The 22,177-nt window shown below is 41.9% G+C and overlaps 1 protein-coding gene across 3 annotated transcripts; it reads left to right on the top strand.

Annotated features, from left to right (window-relative positions):
- The first annotated feature begins 1,874 nt into the window (after positions 1 to 1,874).
- ppp6r2 (protein phosphatase 6 regulatory subunit 2) lies at positions 1,875 to 21,747 on the top strand. Of its 3 annotated transcripts, none has more exons than XM_023952213.1 (23): positions 1,875 to 2,281; positions 4,383 to 4,557; positions 4,935 to 5,189; positions 7,460 to 7,646; positions 7,726 to 7,863; positions 7,951 to 8,016; positions 8,142 to 8,254; positions 8,435 to 8,548; positions 8,661 to 8,787; positions 9,240 to 9,392; positions 11,173 to 11,397; positions 11,473 to 11,537; positions 12,878 to 12,993; positions 13,070 to 13,155; positions 14,261 to 14,341; positions 14,412 to 14,509; positions 14,601 to 14,658; positions 14,735 to 14,862; positions 15,071 to 15,358; positions 15,458 to 15,510; positions 18,121 to 18,307; positions 20,128 to 20,232; positions 20,838 to 21,747. In XM_023952213.1, exons 3-23 carry the CDS (start codon positions 4,963 to 4,965, stop codon positions 20,884 to 20,886), a joined length of 2,664 nt encoding a protein of 887 aa, XP_023807981.1. In that variant the 5' UTR covers positions 1,875 to 2,281; positions 4,383 to 4,557; positions 4,935 to 4,962; the 3' UTR covers positions 20,887 to 21,747. The 3 variants fall into 3 exon arrangements, with proteins under 3 accessions (XP_023807981.1, XP_023807983.1, XP_023807982.1); XM_023952214.1 differs by lacking the exon at positions 1,875 to 2,281 and adding an exon at positions 2,379 to 2,613; XM_023952215.1 differs by lacking the exon at positions 4,383 to 4,557.
- The last annotated feature ends 430 nt before the right edge of the window (positions 21,748 to 22,177 follow it).

Genomic DNA, 22,177 nt, shown 5'->3' with positions numbered 1-22,177 from the left:
GCTTCCTGATGATGCTTGAGGAGTTACAAGGGTAAAAACTGAGACCCCTAGGAGGAGTTTAAATTTCTAGTAGGTACGAAAGAGTAGTTAGGGGGGGTCAAGATGTCAGCCTCTTCCAGGGGTCAAAGGTTAATAAAACTTCTGTTGTGGTTGTAGTTTTATCCTTGTGGCATTTCTGTGAAATTTCATGAAGATGGCTCAAAAAAAGTTTTTCTTTTCACACAAAGTGAGAAAATCACAGAATTTCACACTTTGCCACAAAATAGTCACCAAGCCACCAGTTCTGGAGCCGTCCCATAAGAATTTCAGTACTTCCTTTGAATATCCCCAACATGAGTGTTTTGGTTTTGTGTATGTCTGTGCTTTATTAACCTTTATTTAACCCATTGAGATCAAAATCTCTTTTATGGGCGGATTTCCTCTATCTGCTCTACCATGCTCGTGTTGGGGGGCCCTTGCTACCGCGTCGGCGGGGGTCTTGGTTTGGGGACGGCTGGGCACGCTCCCTCTTTTGACATTCCATCCTCTACTTCAGCAGAAAAAAACACACACCTGAGCACAGGCGTTAGCTCACCTTTGCACAAATAGAATGTGTGACAGATTGAAAAGCTTTACATGTGTTGGTTTGTATGCATACGTATGTGTGTGTGAACTGTAGTTTCGTTGTGTACATGTTGACATGATTGTACGTGAAGATATTTGGAGCCAACAGGTATATTTGTAACACTCGAGTATGTGTGTGGACAGGCCACGCCCCCTTTTTACTAACATTAACACCAGACAGTAATGATGATAATCCTCCAGCATCTTGTTGCTTAAGGATTTCCTTAACTCCTCTTTTCCCCCTTTCTTTTGTGCCCTTACCCCCTGTCTCCAACATCTCCCCTTCTTTTCTCGGGTTCTTTTCTGTCCGGTCCAACAACAACAAAAAGAAAAAGGAAATGTAATCAATTTTAATAAAGTTTAGCCCAAATTACAAAAGGGGTTTATACAAATACACACTTAGTGTGTTAGAAGATCCAGACCCCCTGTTGTAACAGTAAAATTTGATTTGATTTTGATTTAATAAGAACACACAAAAACAAAACAATCATTTGTTATACATTCATACAATAACGTATCAAACTTAGGATAATTTGACATAAAATTAAAAATTGCTTGAAAGAGAGTAGACGGAAGGGAATTTATATAACCCCTGTTCTACCGTAACAATTTTTTTACATGATTTATCGTAATCCTGTTCATGACTTTAATCAGACAGAACTAAGAATCCTTAAGTATCAATAAAGCACATAACAAAAATGAATTACTTAATCATGTAAAAATAGACATAACCATTTTTGAAATCAACATGGCAAATGCAGATCAGTTATCTAAAATATTTTCAGATTATGTTAATTAGAAAAAACATGTATATGATTAAAAAATAATAATATATCAGTAAAAAAATATGTCCAACACAAGATGCCTTCAGCTCCTATCTGTGTGCTCAGCTGTTGGACAGGACAAGTTTAAAATAATAACTCTGAATAGAATGCTGTTAATTTCTAACCTTAAGGTTTTTTTTTTAAGAGTTCACTTATTAAACTTTCTAAATTAGTGTTGGCATCTTTTGTTTTGCGACTGAGTGGAAAGAGCAAAATAATAATTATTAGAAATTAATAATTATTTTTAGTGTTTGTTTTTCTACCGTGATCATCTTTTTTTAAGTTTTGAGCAAATGTGTCTAAATGGATGGATTAAAATCCTTCTTTGCATTCCTCTTCTTTGGCGCAGTGTGCACGCGGCGGTCGCTTCCTTCTCCGTGATGTTTTGAACCTCATCATCATCTTCGCCTGCCGTTTGAAGTCGGCGCTCGTTCCCGGGAAGATCTGCTGCTCGCTCCCGCGGCCATGTCGCCATTTTGATTCTAAATTTTTGAGTTTTTCCTCTTTGCATGCTAAACTTAGCCCCGCGTTCATGTCGCTTCGTTCGCGTGTGTAAATCCTTGCCTTACATCTAAACAATACACGAATCCCCGCTGTGTTGAGTAGGCATCTAACACAGCGGAGCTGCTTTTCGATGGCTCCGAAAAGCGACATTTGACTAGCCAAGTTGGGCTAGCTTAAACACAGCAAGACTGAGCTCCTCTTCAAAACAAATCACTCACTGGCTAACGGACGCTAGCACCCTAAGCCTACGACGAGTTGGCCTCATTTCTAATGACTTTATACTTCTTGACGACAAAACTACATCACATCTGAGGCAGACGGAAGGAGAAACAATCGACTTTTAGTCGAAGGTAAGTTCTGACCGCAGTCGCGTTACGACTTAAATCTAGACCCCACGCCGATATGGTAGTAAAGTAGTTGAACCCAAGTTGAACTTCAATAGAAGAGCTATTGAAGTTGGCTAACTCCGTCCAGCATACGGTAACTCCTGTCAGGCGCTAATTAGCTCGGATGCTAATCAGATCAAAATGAGGAACTAACTAGCTGAACACTCTGAAAAAGACTCGACTCGAGGCACCGTCCGAAGAAACCGTCTTTTGACGTTTATGATCAGGAAACCAGCGAGGCTCGTCAGATGGGAACTTAGCCGCCGTTTGACGCGGATTCTGTTCAGATCATCATGGTAGGACTTCATCTACAACTTATGCCTTTATGCATCGACCGTATTGTAAATCAGCTTTTAAACGCATCATCTATGAGTGAAGACACTTTCATTCAAGAACGTCGGTTTTCCAAAGAGCTTCCGAATCGATTGAAACCATGAGCGACCAAAGCCTTGGTTGGTGCAAGAGTCGAGCTCACAGATCCGAGCTTAGATTTAGTTTGATTTCTAAATCAAGATGTAGTTTGATTTCTAATCACTTGATGTCGTAATCTCGCTTTTGTTTTTAGCATAGAGTGAATCTTATTGAAACTTTTTTTTTCCTTTCTGCTGGCGGCGCCTCGGTTGAGAGTTGAAGTAAACAGAAACCTGAGCTTCCATAGCAAACCAGTTGATGTCAGGTTATTTCATGCCAAGAAAACTCACTGAAGATTGTTGAATCAACCGAACCAACTCAACAGGCACATTCATCCCTTGAATCTGAAACACAAACTGTTGGTTTTATATGTAAAGGTTGCATCGAACTTAAGCTAATTCAGTATGATAAAGATTTGTTTAACACTTTCAAAGTTTAAATTATTGACTGCATTGATCACAAACACTTAGAGTCGTAATTTATAGACATTCTGTTTGAATTTAATTAAACTTTTAAACAATGTGATCCGATCCAGTATGTCAACAAAGATAAACATATTTTGAAGCTTTGTGCAAGTAAATAAGACTAACTGTTAACGTTCCCTTTTCTTTATTTCTGCTGCTTTTAACCAAACAAGAGCCTGCTTCACGTCATAGCGTCCACATGCGTGCTCTTCATGCATCATTGTTCCTCCTTTCATCATGCATGATGTCTGCCGGTAGACTGTTTGTCGAGCTCGCCTCTTGTGGGTTCTATTTTGGATGTAAAGTCAAGCATTTGCTTTCCTGCTCAGTGTCCACAGGGAGTGCTCGGCAGTGGGTTATTATTGCACTTGTGTACTCTGTAAATGTGTGCCAGATGGACACGGCTGGCTCGGCTAATGCGGGCGGAGGGAAAGGTCCTACTCAGGAAAATAGGAAAGAAAAAGAAGGAAGCTCTTTGATTTCCTCCTTTAGTTTAACTTCCACGATCAACACTTGATGCATTGACTTTGGCAGAGTTACTTACCAAGGCTAATTATTTTACTAAGCTGCTTGTGTTTTTAGCTGAGCTGCCATAGAAACTGAGTGTCAGAGAAAACAACAGCCTGAGATTACCTGTGGATGTACAGTGGTTTGAACAGTCGGGAACGCTGTCCTGCATGGTGAAGCACCTGATGTAGCTCATCATAAAGCTCTGCAGAAGTCTGATGATGACAGCCATGGAAGGTTTGGAGATAAGCAGGATGGTGTTCTCTGAGTAACAGGGTTGGAAAGACTGATCTGAGAAACATTCAGCAGCAATATCACCTTTATTACTGTTGTGCTACTGACACCAGACAAGGAGCTAGACTAATCTTGATCAACTGTGATCAACGGATGAACACAGAACTTCGTGTTCAAATGGCTTTTTAAACATTTGTCTTCTATATGAATGCTGAACCCTGGAGAACCCAACAACAGTTTTCTTCTGGGCCTTTAAATCAATTTAGAGGTTAGTCTTTGTTCATTTTGGGTAGCAGCAATTAACGGCGGTCAAAAAAATAAAAATAAAATAAAAATAGAAAATAAATAAATAAAATAAAGTAGTGGCCAAATTTAACCCTGTGGTTTCTCCGGGGTTCTTCCATAAGCCGTGACACAAGTCCCGATGATTCACTAACGAACCTTTTCAGTTTTCCAGGTTATGAGTCTTTCTGCGTCTCATCTCCTGAAGAGCCCTGCATTTTAAGAAGAGACTGATGCTGATAAATGCCAGGCCTCGCCACACTCTCTCCTGTCTGCACAAACATAAATGCCTGCCTGCCCCCGGGGGAGGTCTGATTAAAGATATCCACATTTCATCCACTGGTATGTGCCAGTACTTGACTTTGGTAGTCCTGGCTTTTTTGTTGTTGTTGTTAGACGATGCTTGAGTTTTAGACTGATATTTACAGCATAAATGATTTCCACATGGATCTTTATGGTGTTGGGTTTTCAGTGTTTCCTTCATAACGGTTTCTAAATGCTAAGTGAGCGCACCATTGTGCTTCTCTCAGCTTTAATTTTATTAAAATGAAAGATTTCACTGGTGTTTAGAATGGATTTTTGTTAAAATGAGTGAAATGTTCTATTTAAAGCTGTTTGTTCCGTTTTTCTTTTTTGCATTCCTCCCACTTTCTCTTACTGTTTGGGGGCTCTTTCATCCACCTGTTTTACTCTCTCGTCTCTGCTGTTCCTCGGTACAGGGCCGTGCCCCTCGTCCCAGCAGCCACCATGTTTTGGAAGTTTGACCTACACACCACCTCCCACATTGACCAGCTGCTGGACAGAGAAGACGTGACGCTGAAAGAGTTGATGGAGGAGGACGATGTCCTGCAGGAGTGTAAGGCCCAGAACCGTCGGCTGCTTCTCTTCCTCTCCCAGGACCATTGCATGCAGGAGCTGGTCAGCCTCATCACCACAGAGCCACCGGCTGACCTGGAGGAGAGGAGCCGCTTCAAGTGAGCTCCAACACAGACACACACATCCTCACACAACCACCAGAACTGCATGTGATTGGATATGTTCAGTCAGTAAGAATTCAGAATCACCTGATCCAGGGAAGTCTGCAAAAGGTAGGGCGGGGATAGCTGGGAAACGAGCAGCAGCTCTCTGGGATGAGGGTCAGGCAGCTCTGGTTCAGGACCAAACAATAAAGGTTACAGGTCCAGCTGATTCAGCTGTTATCTAATCGAAGCACGAGGGTATTTTACTGCTTGTGTGGGTCTCACTTTAGCTTGTGGGACCTAAGGACTTATTATATTTAATAATACTGAACTGTAATGAAGTATGCGCTTTTTAATGAGAGTTTTAGGTAAAGTCAGACAACATGGTTTAGTTTATGGTGGTGTAATCTGGGTTTAAGATCTGCAGTTTCTTCTCTACACCTGCTGACACTAGTCTCCTGCTTTCTTTTTTTGTTCCCTTCTTTCTTCTGAAAATTAAGCAGAGCAAAAAACTTGTGTCTTTACATTTAGTTCATACAAGTTTCCTGGAACCACATAACATACAACAGAAGTAAATAAAAGTATTAGTAACAAAGTTATTGGAACATTTAAAGCATAAAAGCAGCATGTCATGTTTAGCAGTTAGGCAGAACTTGAATTGTTAGTCATTTTGGCGTTCAATATTTTTGAAGTTACCAATATCTCTCTCTCTTTTTTTTAATCTACAAGCTTTAGATTCCTGATTTAAAGGCACATAAATTTGTATTCTAGTGACCTGTGGGCACTGATGATGGAAAATAGGGAGAAACTACCAATCAACGTTTTCAAACACTCCAATATTTTCAGATTTTTTTTGAAAATGTTCTGTTTCCCTGAAATAATAGGTTTGTACACATGAACAACTGTAGTTACAAAAAAAACAACCCAGCAAGCATTTTTATAAACCAAAATGTTTTGTAAACCTTTTAATTCACAGTAGCCACTTTTTACGTACCACAGCAGCAGCATTCATGTTATTTGAGAAAATTAATGAAATATTCTTCAGAAAGTTCTGTCCAAATCTCCAGCAGAAATTCCCATAAATGTTGATTACTTGTTGATGTCTTTGCTTCAGCAAACTCCAGGTAGTCCAAACCAGTTCAGTCTGGAGCCTGCATGTTTTCAAGGTTACATTCTTGTTAGTTTGCCCTCGGAAGGTTCTGGCAAAGCTTGTATTTGGATGTTCTTGGTCATCTTGGTAGAGATGAAACCCGGACTGAGATGCTAGGCTGTGGACCATTACTTCGGCAGGGATCACAAATCTAATTTAACAATCCACAGATCAAAGCACAATTCTTGCTAATCAATATATTATGTGTGAATGGTTTCTATACGTCCACACATAGTATATTGAATAGTACTTTGATCTGTGAGTTGTTAAACATTTTTTTTTTATTGGTAATAAACAAAATGTGCAAGATTTTTTGGTTTGTGCCAAATTATGAATGATATGTTTGTGCACAGATTGTTGCCTGTGTTAAAATAAACATATCCCAGCAGAAATTGAAGAATAAGTTTCAATTTCATAAGACTGATTATAGGACAAATCCTTTTTTTGGTACATCGATCACTGAAATTGAGGGTCTTTCAAAGCATAAACAGCTAATAAAAGGAACTTTCTTCAACTTTTGAGAAGACTGTCTTGTTTGTAAAAAAAAAAAAGTCCTCCTGAAGGCAGCTGAAACTTCTTCAAAGTGACAGTCTGCAGTTTATTACCACATTTAATTTCAATTATCATTTTTACTTACAGAAAAACAACCGTCTTCTAAGAATTTACTCATCAAGACTTAATAAACAAACACTCAGACAAACAACTCAAGGGTTTTTCTAAACAAAACTACATTAAAACAAAAACGGATATAAATCTAGATTACAATTTCTCCATGGTAATTTAGTGTCCAAGTGACAGCCAGGCATTGCTAATGAAATACAAATACACTCAGTGCATTCGGGCGGGGAAAAACCCAGCAGGAACCTTCTCACGGACAACTTGTTGCTCAGAAGTCTTTGTGACCGCATGAAAGCCCCTCCAGTCCTTTATTCTGCCAAATGAGCAGATCCGCGCAGGCTGTCAAAACCTCAACCATTTTCAGCAGTGCCACTTGTATTTCTAGCTGTTCCAAACTGGAAATGCAGTTGCTTCAGACTCATTCGAGTCAAATGAAATTAAGTCTTTACATTTTTCTTATTGTTGGGTTTTCTTCCAGTCACTCGTAACGAGGTCCCTTGTGTGTTTTTTCTTTAAGATTTCCAAATGTTGCGTGTGAGCTCCTAACCTCAGATGTGTCCCTTATCAACGATAAGCTTGGCGGGGATGAGTCTCTTCTTGAAATGCTTTACCACTTCCTGGAGCAGGATCCCCCCCTCAACCCCTTACTGGCCAGTTTCTTCAGCAAAACCATCGGCAACCTGATTGCCAGGAAAACTGAACAGGTCCGCTGAATGCAATGCTCTTTGAAATGTCTTTCTGGTTGTTTTCTATAGCTGAAAATATTTCATCTTTGCTTTTTAGTTGATTACCTTTCTAAAGAAAAAAGAAGGCTTTATTGGTCTAGTGCTCAAACACATCGATGCCTCTGCCATGATGGACCTGCTGCTTCGCCTCATCAGCTGTGTGGAGCCTGCATCGCTGAGGCAGGAGGTCCTGCAGGTTAGCTGCCCCGGGCCTGAGTGGAAACAAAAGCTGCTGTGAAGACAGGAAGCTGATAGATTGGTTTGTTTTTCCTTCTTACTCTAGTGGCTGAATGAGGAGAAGTTGGTCCAGAGACTCACGGAGCTGATTCATTCTGGCAAAGATGAAGAGGTGAGGACTGATGGGGTTGCTTTGAGGAGCCGAGGGTTCACCTCCTGTTTGCTCAAAGCTCAAGACCCGGTGGGCAAATTGGTAAACCATTAAAGAGTGTCAACCACATCACATTTATCTTCCAGAGACAATCAAATGCCTCCCAAACGCTTTGTGACATAATTCGCCTTAGTCGAGACCAGGCCAATCAGATGCAGGAGAACGTGGAGTCGGACCCACTATTGGCTGTCATAGAAATGTAAGTTCTTAAACTTTATTTTTCATTGAAGTTCTTGGACAAAAACTGAAGATTTCAACTCTTGAAGTCTGTGATGAGCCCAGCTGATGTGATCATCTGCAGCCATAACTTTAACCTCAGCCATAGGAAAGCCTGTGTGTGCTGGCTGCTTGTTGTCGCTCATCCTTGCATGTCTTTAAGGCAGGAGACTGTAGCAGGGCTTCTCAAAAACATGTTTGAGGGGGAAAGGAGCGAGACTTCCATCGTTAACGGGACTCAAGTGCTACTTACCTTATTGGAGACCAGAAGGTCTGGGTGAGTCTTGCAATGCTCATTAGGTTCCTTTAGTTTTCCAGGATTGGATGAAAAGTTGTGAGGCTGTAACATCCACTAAACATCAGCGTATTTGCCTATGTATTGTTGGCAGGTTGGAGGGGTTGATGGATCTGTATTCTCAGGGTTATGAAAGGTCTTACACTGTCAGCAGCAGTATTTTAAATGCCATCGAGTCCCATCTAAAGGACTTCCAGCAGGTTCTTCTGGATCCCCCTAAGGTAACACTTTGTTAAACTCATGATTTGATGCTTTCAAACGCTGATCTATGTGCTGTTTAAGAACAGTTCTAGTCATGCTTGTTTGTCATGTTACTCTTTGGTTGGCTCAGTTCAGGGTTTGGATTTGATGTCCCTTTTTTGGTGCTGTGAAGACACTTTATATGATGGAATTTGGTGTAGTGGTCAGCACCTCACAGTGAGAAGGCTCCAGTTAAAATCTCAGCTAGGTCCTGTCTGTGTGGATTTTGCATGTTCTCCTCGTCCATGCATGTTTTGGTTGGTCCAGCTTCCTCCCACGTTAATTGGGGATTGTCCCTTTGGTCCATGTGTGTCTCTGTATAAACTGAACTAAACCCTACCTCTGTCCTACAGTTAGCTGGCCTCAGTGATCCCATCACCCTGCAACTGACAAAGTTGGTGTAGAAGATGACGCTTGTTCTTTCTTTCACTAGAAAAGTGCAATATTGACGACCGTTGGCGTTCTTGAACAGCCTCTTGGGAACGCTCGCCTTCATGTGGTTCGGCTGGTGGCTGCTTTGCTGCAGACCACTTCACCTACCATCTGCCAGGAGCTCTGCAATCTTACCACCATGGACCTACTACTGGTTAGCTCATCTCTAATTTCCATCTGAACTTACCGTATTTTCACGACCATAAGGCGCGCTGGGTTATAGGGCGCAGTTTCAGTTATGGGTGATTTTTCGGTATTTCACACACATAAAAGGCGCACCGGGTTTTAAGGCGCAGGCACGTTAAAAAAGGCAGTGGGAGCAAAACTGAGTTGTTGTGATTTATTTTTTATTTTTTCAGTCATGAAACAGCATCCAACAATCCATCAAATTCCTCATCTTCTGTATCTGAAATGAACAGCTGGGCTAAATCTCTTTCAAACACGCCAGGTTCCCTTTTGTCACTTCAGAGTCTGTCTCGTTGCTGTGCGGTTCCTCATGAATGATGCCAGCTTTTGCAAAAGCTCGAATAACAGTACAAGCAGACACGTTAGCCCGAGCATCTACAATCCATTCACAAATTGCGGCGTAACTCCCCCGGCGCTGCCTCCCAGTCTTGATGAATCCATCACTCCCACGCTGTTCGCAACCTCACTTTGAACGCCCTGTTTACACCGATGTCCAGTGGTTGGAGTTCCTTCCCGGAATGACAGCAAGCTCCGAGTTCATTTGCTTCACTTGTTTTTTCACAGCATCTGTGAGATGTGCGTACCTGAAGTCACAGATTAACAGAGACGGTGACGCGTGGAAAAACCCATCTGGTCTCTTCTTTCACACCCACACTTCCCTCCCCTGCTCTCCTGCCGTCCTCTTCTACGTCCTCTGCCAAAGTCTCACAACAACACATTAGGCGCACCGCCTCATAGGGCGCCCCCTACATTTTGGAGAAAATTTAAGACTTTTAAGTGCGCTTTATGGTCGTTAAAATACGGTACTCGACTAGAGTGGGTTTAGCTAGCTGATGAGGACCGGTCAGCTGCCATTGTCACACGAAGTCTCTAAAGTAGAGGTCGGCCATGTTGGTTTCAGGTTGCAAACAAAGAAAAACCCTTTGAAAATGTCTCATTTGACACAAGCAGCACACATCACAGATAAAGCACACGTCTACGTTTCAGTAGATGACAGGATGAACTGCTTTTCTTTGCTAAGCTATATATATATTTTCCTCTATGATCTCTTTGATAGAGAAGCTGTTGGTTTGTGTTGTGGTTTTACACACAGTTGATTTAACAACAATGACATCAGGTATTATTAAATATAAACAAAAAAAACAATTTCAAAAGATACACAAACAAACAAAAAATGTTTATTATTAAGACAGAAGGTGGGGAGTAGTTACCTTAAAAGAGCAGACGTGTGGTTAGAACTTAATGAGTACGGTTCATGTTCAGAGGTGGATCCACTCTTTAGCAGATGTAGAGCTGTTTGTTTTTTCAGTTGTGTCTAGATAAACTCAGAATGATCAATATTCATTTATTTTTTCTCTTTACATTGTTTTACACGTAGTACAACTGTTTCAATGTAGTTTTACCTTCTGTAGAAAACAATGGGTCTTTTTCAGGTCGTTTTATTGAACCATCATATGTGTAGTACTTTAGATAAATAGTAAATCAGAGTATGGAGAATGTACTTTTCTCTTTTATCTTACAGAAGGACTCAGATCAAAAAGGATTCATCTGATTAATAAAACGTTTAAAGATCTTTTTTTGGGGCTGTAAACAAAGAAAACCCCAAGTGTCTATGATCTGCAGAAAAGCCTCGGGATGGTTCTGTTGAACACACGCTTGAGGGATTGTTTTCATGTTCTTCAGAACATACTCTGGTCTGTATTGTTTCCTCATCTAAACTTTGTTTCCAATCTTTGTTCTTCATGTAGGATCTGTTCTTCAAATACTCCTGGAATAACTTTTTGCACTTCCAAGTGGAGCTGTGCGTGTCGGCTGTGCTGAACCATCCGTCTTCAGAGGAGCTGTCTGGTCCGGGCCTCCAGAACCATGATACGAAGCCCGCTGATACCAGCTCAGACACGCAGGGAGAGGGAGCAGAGACAAGTTCAGCCAGCGATCCACAGACCTCTGTTCATAACGCCCTTGTAGCACATGTAAGTGTCTTGAAATAAAAGAATCATTTTTATCTGGAAGCCCTATGGATTTTATTTTCTGTTTTGAACTTTCAGCTCTTCCAGAAGTGTCGCTTGGTTCAAAGGATCCTTGATGCTTGGGAGGAGAATGATAAAATACAGTAAGGTGTAATTTTCCTGCTGCTTTCACTGTGATTATGAGAAAAACTATCAAATTACATTATGCTAAAATGCATGGATGAATGCTTCACAATTAAAACTGAACATGCTTAGGAAATTCAGAGGGCTGAAACATTTGCATAAACTTGCTTTTGATGCTAAAGTAACTTTAGATGTTGAAGATGACCTTTAACAAGGCAAAAGCTGCCAATGCAGGAGGACATGCAAGCTGAACGCGCAGGAGTGTTGGGAAACATCCGCATGAAAGGGAGCGGGTGAAAGAGGGAGGAGGGGTGGCTCTACTGTAGGGGTATCTAATGGCAAGAGTCTGGCGATACGATACGTTTCCCGATATTTTACTGAAACATATTTTCTTTTTTTTTAAATATGACTTTGAAAAAACTATACCTAAATTTTAATGTCTTCCACTGTAATAAAATGGTCAAATTCAGTTTATTTAATGATCACAATGTCAAGCACTGCAGCTGTATCTCATAAGTTGCATTTACCAAAGCAAATTCATTGTGCTTTTATTTTGGTAAGTTAAAATATACAAAGGGAACAGTCAACATTGTCTGATTTCCACAGCAAAATATTTTTCATTATAAGAAAAAACAAAGAATGAATGTGCCTTAACCAATAAGTTTCTATTGGGGCAATAAAATGCTGTTTATTTTCAACATTGCTTAATAATTTAGCTTCTCCAGTACTTTTAAACGGTTCAGGAGCCAGAATGGTGCTTCAAAAATAAAGGGTGGGGTGGGACACACTGATCCTTTCCAGAAACAAAAAAGTGTGATGATGAGGCAGCATGACAGAACGAAGGAAAGTTGCTTTAATGTGACAAAGAAGGTGCTTTGTTTACATATCAATCCGCTCTGCTGCACCTTTGCAGCCACGCTTCTCACACATCCCTGTGGTCCATCAGGTCTCTTAACTTAGAAACTATTGCTGGGAGGTTCTGCAATCCACGCTTTTATATGTTACCGGCAGCAACATGGCAGAGAGTTTCTGTTTGGTATCCATCCCAAGTTAAAACAAAGTAGTTCATGTCTCATAACAATGAAACAAGCTGCCTCTGGCTGCAGTCTTCCTGTTGTTTTGCGTGGTGTAGAGCTGGTCAAAGAGGCTCCGTGTGCTCTGCTGCCAACTAGAGGTCGGAGGGTGAAGTCAACAAGAGTTAGACACTGAAGGATGCTCAGACATAATTAAATAAATATCGTCCTGGCAGCATTTTGAATTGAAAAAAGTATTGCCAAATGAACTATTGCAATATTTTGCCGAATCGATTTTTTTCTTACACCCCTACTCTACTGGTCTAAACTGAACCTGTGCATGCCAGGGCTAATGGTGGTACCAGAAGAGGAAACATGGGTCACTTGACTAGAATTGCCAACCTGGTGGTGCAGAACCTGGAGAAAGGCCCAGTTCAGACCCAGATTGCTGACCTCATCAAAGGTATTAAAGTCCCATAGCATAATTCCCATAATGCCCTGTTTTGATTGACATGTCAGTGACCGAGTTTTTGTTGCAGAGCTGCCAGAAGACTGCAGGGGTCGATGGGAGAGCTTTGTGGACGAGACTCTGAGAGAAACCAACAGGAGGAACACGGTGGAGCTGGTCAGCCATCTTTCTTCTGGAACAGATTAGCCTGGGACAAAACTTTTACAAAGCTGTTCCTTAAGAGCTAAACTCTTCAGTTTCAGACTGGAAAGCTCAGAACAGCCTCTTTCAGACTGTGGCTCTGGTGTGGAAACCTCTTCATTGTTTAGGCAGTAGCAGATGGGATGTTAGATGAACCTGCCACTCCAGTTAGCGAAGCCTCAAGTCTGTTGGCAGAGATTAAATTTAAACTTTCAAATCAGCGATGACTAAAGCTGGTTTCTTTAAGGTCAATGTAAAAACTGCATTCAAACATCCATAACCAAAACTTTGGAGTAGCGGAGTAAAACACTGGACTCTGGACAAAAGAAGACACTTTCTGGGGGGGAAGAATCCTCTCTGCTCTGTTTGGATGAAGCTGGACAGTTTCTGCCTGACTGCACCATGCTGAGTATAAAGTTGGGTGGAGGGAGGGTCATGGTAATGGGGTCCAGGAGCTGTGATTAACCCCTCAGTTCTTCAGTTTATGGGGACAGTTTTAGGACGGCCCCTTCCTTTTCCAACAGGGCTGCACAGCAGAGCCTACAGCAGAACCTGACTGACCCAAACAGTGTGTCAGGAGTTTGCTGGCTTCAGAACTATCTAACTAAACAAATTTGCATGGATAACAGGCGCCATCCCTTTTTTTAATCATAGCAATCAGTTAGACTGTTGGTGTGTGGAAATCTTAAAAACAGCAGTTGTTTTTTCTGAGTGTTTAACAGTGAAGGTCCATTAAAGCTCATGGTGAGGATGTTGGGACTTGGCAGCTGCGTAGCCTAATGAAGCTTTTTTTATGTCAGTGAGCTAATTGGACTGAAAAGTCTTTTTTGTCAAATGTATACAGTTTAGACTTGGCTTATGGAAAAGAAAGCTCTGATGGTCTGGCTATGATCTCCGATTCCTGCAGTTGCTCTCGTTATTTGCCATCATTATTAGGAGTCGAAGGATAGGGTCATCGGACTAAAGCTGAAAGTTGATTTAGATTTTTTGTGAGAGTGTTTTAAAGGTCTGTTGATTTGTGCAGCATGTTTTTACGCTGCAGGTTCAGACAGGTGTGTGATGCTGAGCTTGTGTTGTGTAGGTAAGCACCCACAACATGCACTCCTCCAGCGAGGACGACGACATGGAGGGCCCCTTCCCCAACGACCTGTCCCTGCAGCAGGTACACTTCCTCCACGTTGATCCAGCAGCTGACAGGAAGAGCTTCCCTTTGAACTTCCTGTTCCTTGCAGACTTTCGCAGACTATCAGATCCAGCAGATGACCGCCAACTTTGTGGATCAGTTTGGCTTCAACGATGAGGAATTCAGTGAACACGATGAAAACATCAAGTCAGTTTTTCGCTTTCTTCATTTTTTCCAGAATGAAAGTTTATTTTGTGATTGGTCTTACCCTTTTCCTTGGGTTTTGCCCCTTTCTCAGTGCCACATTTGATAGAATTGCTGAGATCAACTTCAATCTGGATGCTGATGACAACAGTGTAAGTGTTGGTTGAAGCTTCCTGTGCTTTTGAAGGTTGAACAAGCTTTCCCAGCAGCCTTTTCTCTTTTCCTCAGGCCAACGCGGCAGCTTTTGAGGCCTGCTGCAAGGAAAGGATACGCCAGTTTGATGATGCTGAAGAAGAGGAGGACATTTGGGAGGAGAAGGAGATCAACTATGCAACACAAGCTAAATCCAGAACGAGGTGGATTAAAATTATTTTGGATGAACCTGGAAACTTTTAAATGACAAACTTGCTGTCCTCATAGTATCAGATGGAAAGAATCCAGTTTCTTTTGATGGAGAAATAGATTTCTATTTTTAAATAGATAAATGCAGTAACAACGTGTTGAAAATGTTCTTCTGACTGGACCTTAGAGAGGTGTGTCTTCTGACTGGAATTCTCCGTCCAGGTTTGGGGTCTCCCAGACTTTGGAGGGAAGCTCGAGAAGCAGCATGGAAAACGGCGACCGGCAGCAGGACCACGGGTCTGGGTCGGACGATGGGGACGACTCTGAGCATAAGTCAGCAAATCCAGATCCTGGCTGGACGGCAGATTTCAGGGATTCTGGAGGGACTGGGGCGTCCCAGAGTGCATCCGGGTGGGAGGGCCCAGCTGACACCGTGGAGGAGGCGGCGAAGAATGGAGATGCCCAGGGAACGGGCTGGGCCAACTTCACGGAGTTCCAGCCTTTCGATGGGTGAGACATGTTTGACTTTAACAGCTTGTGTGAGTTCTGCTTCCAGGATCTAGATGGAAGAGCGGTCCTTAAACCGGTTTCTGTCTGTCTGTCCTGCAGGACAGAAGCTGATCCTGAAGACAAACAAGCCAAACAAAACCACAGCAAGACTGGTGAGTGTCACTGTCACAGACTTTTGGATACAGTCTGATTGGGACAGAAAAGACGATCTTCTATGGACTCATTTATACAATACAGTTTCTGTCAACTTTTCTTATTTTTAAACTACAAAACACCTGGAGCGTTTTGTAAATGTTTTAGTGTGTATGTGAGAGAGTGAGAGATCCTTAAAGACAGTGTGTACATTGTCTTTAAATACTAGTGTATTCTTGTATAGTCCTTTTCATAAGCCGTGTCTCACAGCCACTACGTACAATTTGCTCGTGTTGCATGGATGAAAATGGGTCATATATATCTATTTATCTATCTATATATATCTATATATATCTATATATATCTATATCTATAAACATATACATATACATATATATATATATATATTTTTTTTTTTTTTCCCCCATTCATCCTTTTTCATTCATCTTCGTCATGGGGCTGCTGGAGCCTATCCTGGCTACTTGCATATCTGTATATATGTGTGTATAACCGTGACACCGAAACACCTGCTGCTTCATTACCGCGGTGATCAAAAATCCCATACCGTCACAGCTCTATTCCCAACTTTGACGCGGCAGTAACAGAACAGGGCAGCAATATGGTAGTAACAGCACTAACAGGGCTGGTTAAAAAAAACATGCCGGTAAAAGTCACTGAGAGAGAGAGAAAAAAAAAGTCACTGAGAGCAGCAGTAACTTATAGGCGCCTCTGCGTGGCACACGCCTCCTGTGCACTGAAACCATGGAAGTCTTCCTCCTCAGTGTCAGATTGGAATAGCGTCAGATATTCTGCGCCACACACACTCTCTCTGTCTCTCCTTCGTTGTCACTGTCAGAGTCACTCTCATCCTGAGGCAAATTCACTCCTGAACTTGCGCTGTCCTCTCCCTCACGCAGCAGAGCGGCTGTTCCAAACCCGTTGGTTTCATGATGACGGTGTGTTCGTGCTATTCATTCACAAAGCAGGAATTTACATTAAACTTGGGTCTTGTTCGACACATATACCGTATTCCCCCTCACTCTTACCCTTTCTGCTCAAGCGCCCCTAGTGGCCGTTAGAAAAAATGCATGAAAAAAAAGAAAAAAAATGCATAAATTAGCCACATCATTGAATAAGCCGCAGGGTTGAAAGCGTGACAAAAGTAGCGCCTTATAATCCGGAATTACAGTTATTAGTATAGTTATTTTACAAAAACACAGAGCACTGCGCAGCACAGGTATGAAAGAGCTGCATGTGGCTCCAGAGCTGCTGGTTGCCGACTTCTGGTTTGGGGTGAGCTGGACCACAGAGTGTAGGCAAAACGGCCAACAAGTGCTGAGCATCTCTGGGAACTCCTTCAAGACTGTTTGAAGACCATTTCAGGTGACTACCTCTTCAAGCTCATCAAGAGAATGCCAAGAGTGAGCATAGTAGTAATCAAAGCAAAAGGTGGCTACTTTGAAGAACCTAGAATATGACATATTTTCAGTTGTTTCACACTTTTGTGTTATGTATATAATTCCACACATTAATTCATAGTTTCGATGCCTTCAGTGTGGATCTACAATTTTCATAGACATGAAAATATTTGACATTTAGGTTACTGAGCAGAAATCACATCCTGACAGCACCATGGTCAGCTCCTGCCGCGGGTCGCTGCGATGCTTTGTTTTCATTAAACTGTCGAATTTCCCTGGTCGGCACCAGAGAGATACCACTCTGGACGGGGGGTCGGGTAGGAGACCCCCACTCTGTATAGACTGTTGGAGGGGTGAAAGATCGTCAAGTTATATACCCGTGCATGATTATTGCACTGTTTATGTGCAATTCATTAGGGATTTGTGTGATTTTGTAATTTTAACATGATATGTGTGCCATATACGCAATATAAAGTTGTGGGAAAAGTTTACCAGACAAACAATTGTGTAAGATTTAAGTAATAATTGCATATAAGTTATGCAAAATACGCATAAACTGTGTAATTCTCAACCGACCCAAAATTTTAAACGGCTCAAAACCGAAGTCACAAAAACCTGTCGGCTGAAAAATCTGAACACATCGACGAATGACAAACACAAGAAACCCTTATGAATGACTTGTATCACGTATATCATGGGTGTGTCATGAAAGACAGAAATTACACATGTGGAACATGCGCAAAATGTACATAATGGCTGTGTGACATGGCCTTGCTTAGCTTTAAGGCCTAAAGTGTTTCAAAGGACCGTGGCGTTTAAGGCCCTCCCCAATTTTTTTACCTTTCAGCTCTTAGATTTCAAAGGTATAACTCCAACTTTGTCTTTAAGTGACAAAAGAACAATTTAATGTCAGGCATCGTATCAGTAATGGATAATGGCTGATGAGGCGTCCATTAGCAGAAATGAATGAAGGACGGTTACTTCTCATGATGGAGAGGAGCACAGATGACGGCAAAAAAGACACTTGTGGTGAAAATATTCTCAAATCTTTATTCTGGTGAATGAAATAAAATGTTCTTTTTGGAGGAGTAAACTCTCACTCCAAAGCCAATGGAGCTTTTAGACCCCCCCCTTATGACAGGGTGATACTAGAAAAAACATAACCAAAGTTGCTGTGTTGACCTGTAGGTGTGTGTGTTTGTGCCACCGCAGCAGTGAGCACCTCTTGTGGCTCTCCGTCAGCAGCAGAAGGAGGGAAAGCTCCGCTCATAGCTTCAGACAGCAGCTCCTCCGGAGGATCCGACAGCGAGGACGAAGACAAGAGGGCACCTCCTGCTAAGGCTGCTGCAGAGATTGCCACGGAAGCCACCTCCGAAAACAAGACACCTGACCTCAAAAGGTTTGTGGTGGATCTGGCATTGTTTTTTGTCCTTTTTTTATTTATTTACTTTTTTTTTTTGGGCACTAGTGTGCCACCTAAGAGATTCCGTCCTGGGCAACCACCCACATTGCCCAGGGGAAAAAATCACCACAAAACATTCAGTATTTCTGCTTTTTGATTTAGGTTTTTACAAAGAAGGCCAGATTTAGTGAGGTGTAAATGTGTGAGGGCCAACCAACCCTTATGGTTACATTAAATCCAAACAAACTACCGTATTTTCCGGACTATAAGTCGCACCGGAGTATAAGTCGCACCAGCCCAAAAATGCATTATAAAGTAGAAAAAAACACAGATAAGTCGCACTGGACTATAAGTCGCATTTTAACTTTCACAACCTTATATGACACAATCATAGCAGACTGTTTATCTAATAATTTCACAGTAATTTTTTCTCAAACTTATTTATTTATTCTTTTCATGAAGCATCATTGGCCAACTAATACTCTGTTTTCATCCTGTATTTGTAGAAACAGTTCTCATTTTTATTGCATTTCTGAATCTATGAAATCATTGGAAAATAGAATATTATGTTCTTAGCCTTCAAGATCTTACTGTAAAAAAAAGTTTGCTGATTCTCTGAGTCACTTAACATACTCTTAACACTTAACATACCTCATCCATCAAATTGACCCAGGAACATCATCTCTGTTCCTCACAAATGAACATAACAGGAGGGTTAACAATGGATTTATTTCAATTTATTTCTAATATAAGTCGCTGCGGAGTATAAGTCGCACCCCTTGCCAAACTATGAAAAAAAGGGCGACTTATAGTCCGGAAAATACGGTATTTAATGAACTTTTTTTGCAATGGGATACTTGCCATTTTTAGCATAAATGATGGGTTTTTTTAAAAACTTTTTTTAACTGACAAAGGTAAGCTTTGTCGTCCATGGCGAAAATGGATGGCAGCATTATCTGCAACGTTTACGTGTGTTATCACGTGGGTCCGTCACCTTAAAATGAAATAAACTTTCATAACATTTTATTTTGAAAGAACAAACAAAGTTTTGATTTTGTAACCCAGACCCGTTTCCTGTTGCTCTGGCTTTTTACCTTAACATTGATGGGTCAACGCACTGGAAATAGAACTCCAGCGTAAAGCTTGGTGTGGAGGTATGGATTTGAGACACACACGTGACGGAGGCGACGTAAACATTCTGATTGATCAATAAACGTTCTATTGTTTGAGTCAACACAACAGAGTCGGACCGCAGACGGATCAGTGGAAATCAGCCTAATTGTCCTAATTCCCACTCTAATCCATAACCCTTAAAAGACAACAGAGTTTGGGACAACCCTGTGTCCTGGATTTTACAGCGGTTCAGACTCATGCTCACTACATTTTTTTTAAACAGCAAGCATGATGTCACTGATTTCTAGGCGTAAAAACCTGATAAATATGATCATTTGATAAAGATTATTTATGAAACCACTGTGTTCTAATGAAATAAAAATAACCAATGACCAATCATTCAAGTGCAATGCATTGTGTTCTACATTCAACAATCTACCAGTCATGAGCATGGACGCCCTGTAAAGTGCACCGAAGCAGTGAAGGAACTTAGGCCCAACCTGAGTGCTCATTTGCTTTGCTAGAACAACCCCACCCTCTCTAAGGTGGGATTTGAACTTTCATCAAGTGTGAGTAAAAAAAAGTGCGCTGAAACTGTGGGTAAACCGTTTAAGGTGTTCAGATCCACGTGAAGGTCAGGCGTGATGAGGTTCGTTTGTGTGTCAGAGCTGCTGTGTGCGAATTGTGTTGTTGTGTGTCCACAGTGAGGAGAGCCTGGCCTCCCTGGAGAAACTGTCTCTGTCAGATCCTCCTGCGAGCTCCGAGCCGCCCGCAGATGAGCCACCTGCAAACACACCTGCCGACAGGAAGTAAGTGCCTCGGGCTCTCCACACTTCTGGGCATGCTCAGTTTGACTTATTTAGGACATAAACAAGAGGAGCACGACCCATTCCTCAGCTGAAAAGAGGAGGTGCAAAGTATACTCTCCCCTCACTGAAGACAGACGGTTGTTTCCTCATAAATCATCACTGTCTTTGTTCTAAACAGTTTGGGGTTTTAATGCTAAATCAGGAGCCTGTAGGTCATGTGACCCACTGATCCGTACACGCCAGGATACTCATGAAAACAATCCACCTGTCTGACAGATAAGACCCACAGATACTTTAATAAGACGGATGAGGTCAGTCTGATGCATCCAAAATCTGCATCATGGGGTGTCCAGACCCCCCCCGGCAAAGACTTGACCTGGGATCTGCACGCTGCTGTGTGCTCTGCAGGTCAGGGACCAAGTTCCCCACTGGAGCCAGGTTCCCCTCAGGAACTGGCTTTAGCAGTAGTGGGTTTAGATTTCTGTCTCAGTGGAATCAGGAAAAACTGAGCTTTTACTTTGATGGTCTGTGATTTGCTGCTTTATAAAAAGGGGTGTGTGCTACTCCTGGCTGAGGGTGTGGTTCTCCCATCTGTGGTTCTACAGAGAGACAGTGGCGCCAGCACAGGAAGTGTCTGTCAACGGGCCGGTTTGAGCAAGTTTGGGCGGGGCGTTCGCCAGCCTCCTCCAGAGCGACTCCCTGGTCTCCGGTGTTTTCACTCTGCCATGCTATCGGACATGGACACTGCCAACCAACGACGAGGTGGACCGCCAGAAGCAAAACGCCACAGAGGAGAGGAATCATGTCAAAGCCTTTTTTTCCTGATGTTGCACATAAAGCTGTGCTCTTTTAATGTAGCAGAGTTCTTTAAAAACCACAGAATTGGAGGGAACGCCGGCCTGCGTATTTTTTTAAGTCCTCAAAGATTTCTCCGGTCTCCCTGGTGGGTTGGATTTTACCCGGTCGCCCCTGAACGGAAAGCACAGGCTGACTTTTAATGATGCCTCAACAATAAATACTTGTTTTTTGAAAATATTCTTTTTTGTTTCCTCTTAAAGCTTAATAAAAGCACTTATGCAGGCATTTACTGTACGTCCTAGCACAGCATTGTCTTCATGTGGTCTTCATCCAGGTAGGGTTTCCTGTCTTTTTTGCTGCTCCTGAAGCAAACAGCAGGTCCACCAACGTCTCCAATAGTATTATTGTCCTCTGCTCGTGTGCAATAATGTCAGCCTTTTATTTAAAGCAAATTCAGCCTTTTCTTTTCTCAAAAAATCAACATTTGTGAAATTTGATCTGGATTCAATCTAAGTGGAGATTTCAAATTTTTTTATTTTTACCTTTTCTGTGCATCTTGAAGCAGATTTTTGTTGACCTAGCTAGTGAGCAAAGACCTTCTGATTGTAATGATATTTGAGTTCTTCATGCTGTCTCCCTGAAATCAACCAAACCTCATCTACCTATACACAAATATTATCTACACTTAAAAGACCTTTAAAAAGCAATTCCCCATCCTGTCGTTGTCTGTCCTTTGTTTGGAGATCTGGTGCTGCAGTGTGCTGTGATCATTGATGACCAAATTGTCCTTTAGGTGGTTGTGGGCCCTGCTATGGACTAGTGAACCCCACCTTCTGCAGCTGTGCTGCAGGGGTAGAACGTCCACCCATGTGTCTATAGCCCTTGTGCTATCCTATGGGATCAAGATGACCATTGACTCCCTACCATGACAAAGGTGGATAAAGGTGAAGAGGATTTCATGTAATCCATGGAAACCAGTGAAGATCAAAAATCATTGAAGAAAAAAGTTCAGCGCACTGTCTAGAGGGGGCTAGATTACCTCACTCCCAATGTTAACCCTTGTACTATCCTAGGCACTTTAACATTGGGAGTTGGGAGTTGTCATCTAAGATAGCACAAGGGTTAAGCAAGATGTATTGTTTGGTTG

The sequence above is a fragment of the Oryzias latipes genome, chromosome 23, assembly GCF_002234675.1.
Source record: "Oryzias latipes chromosome 23, ASM223467v1".
NCBI lineage: Eukaryota > Metazoa > Chordata > Actinopteri > Beloniformes > Adrianichthyidae > Oryzias > Oryzias latipes.
This window is presented reverse-complemented; position numbering and strand designations above follow the sequence as displayed.

What these genes read in the sequence shown, in the direction of transcription:
- ppp6r2 (XM_023952215.1), top strand. Translation starts at nt 4,963, where the DNA reads ATGTTTTGGAAGTTTGACCTACACACCACCTCCCACATTGACCAGCTG. An exon ending in GAGGAGAATGATAAAATACA is followed by an intron (nt 11,538 to 12,877) that starts GTAAGGTGTAAT and finishes TGTGCATGCCAG; the next exon opens with GGCTAATGGTGGTACCAGAA. An exon ending in GAACACGATGAAAACATCAA is followed by an intron (nt 14,510 to 14,600) that starts GTCAGTTTTTCG and finishes CCCCTTTCTCAG; the next exon opens with TGCCACATTTGATAGAATTG.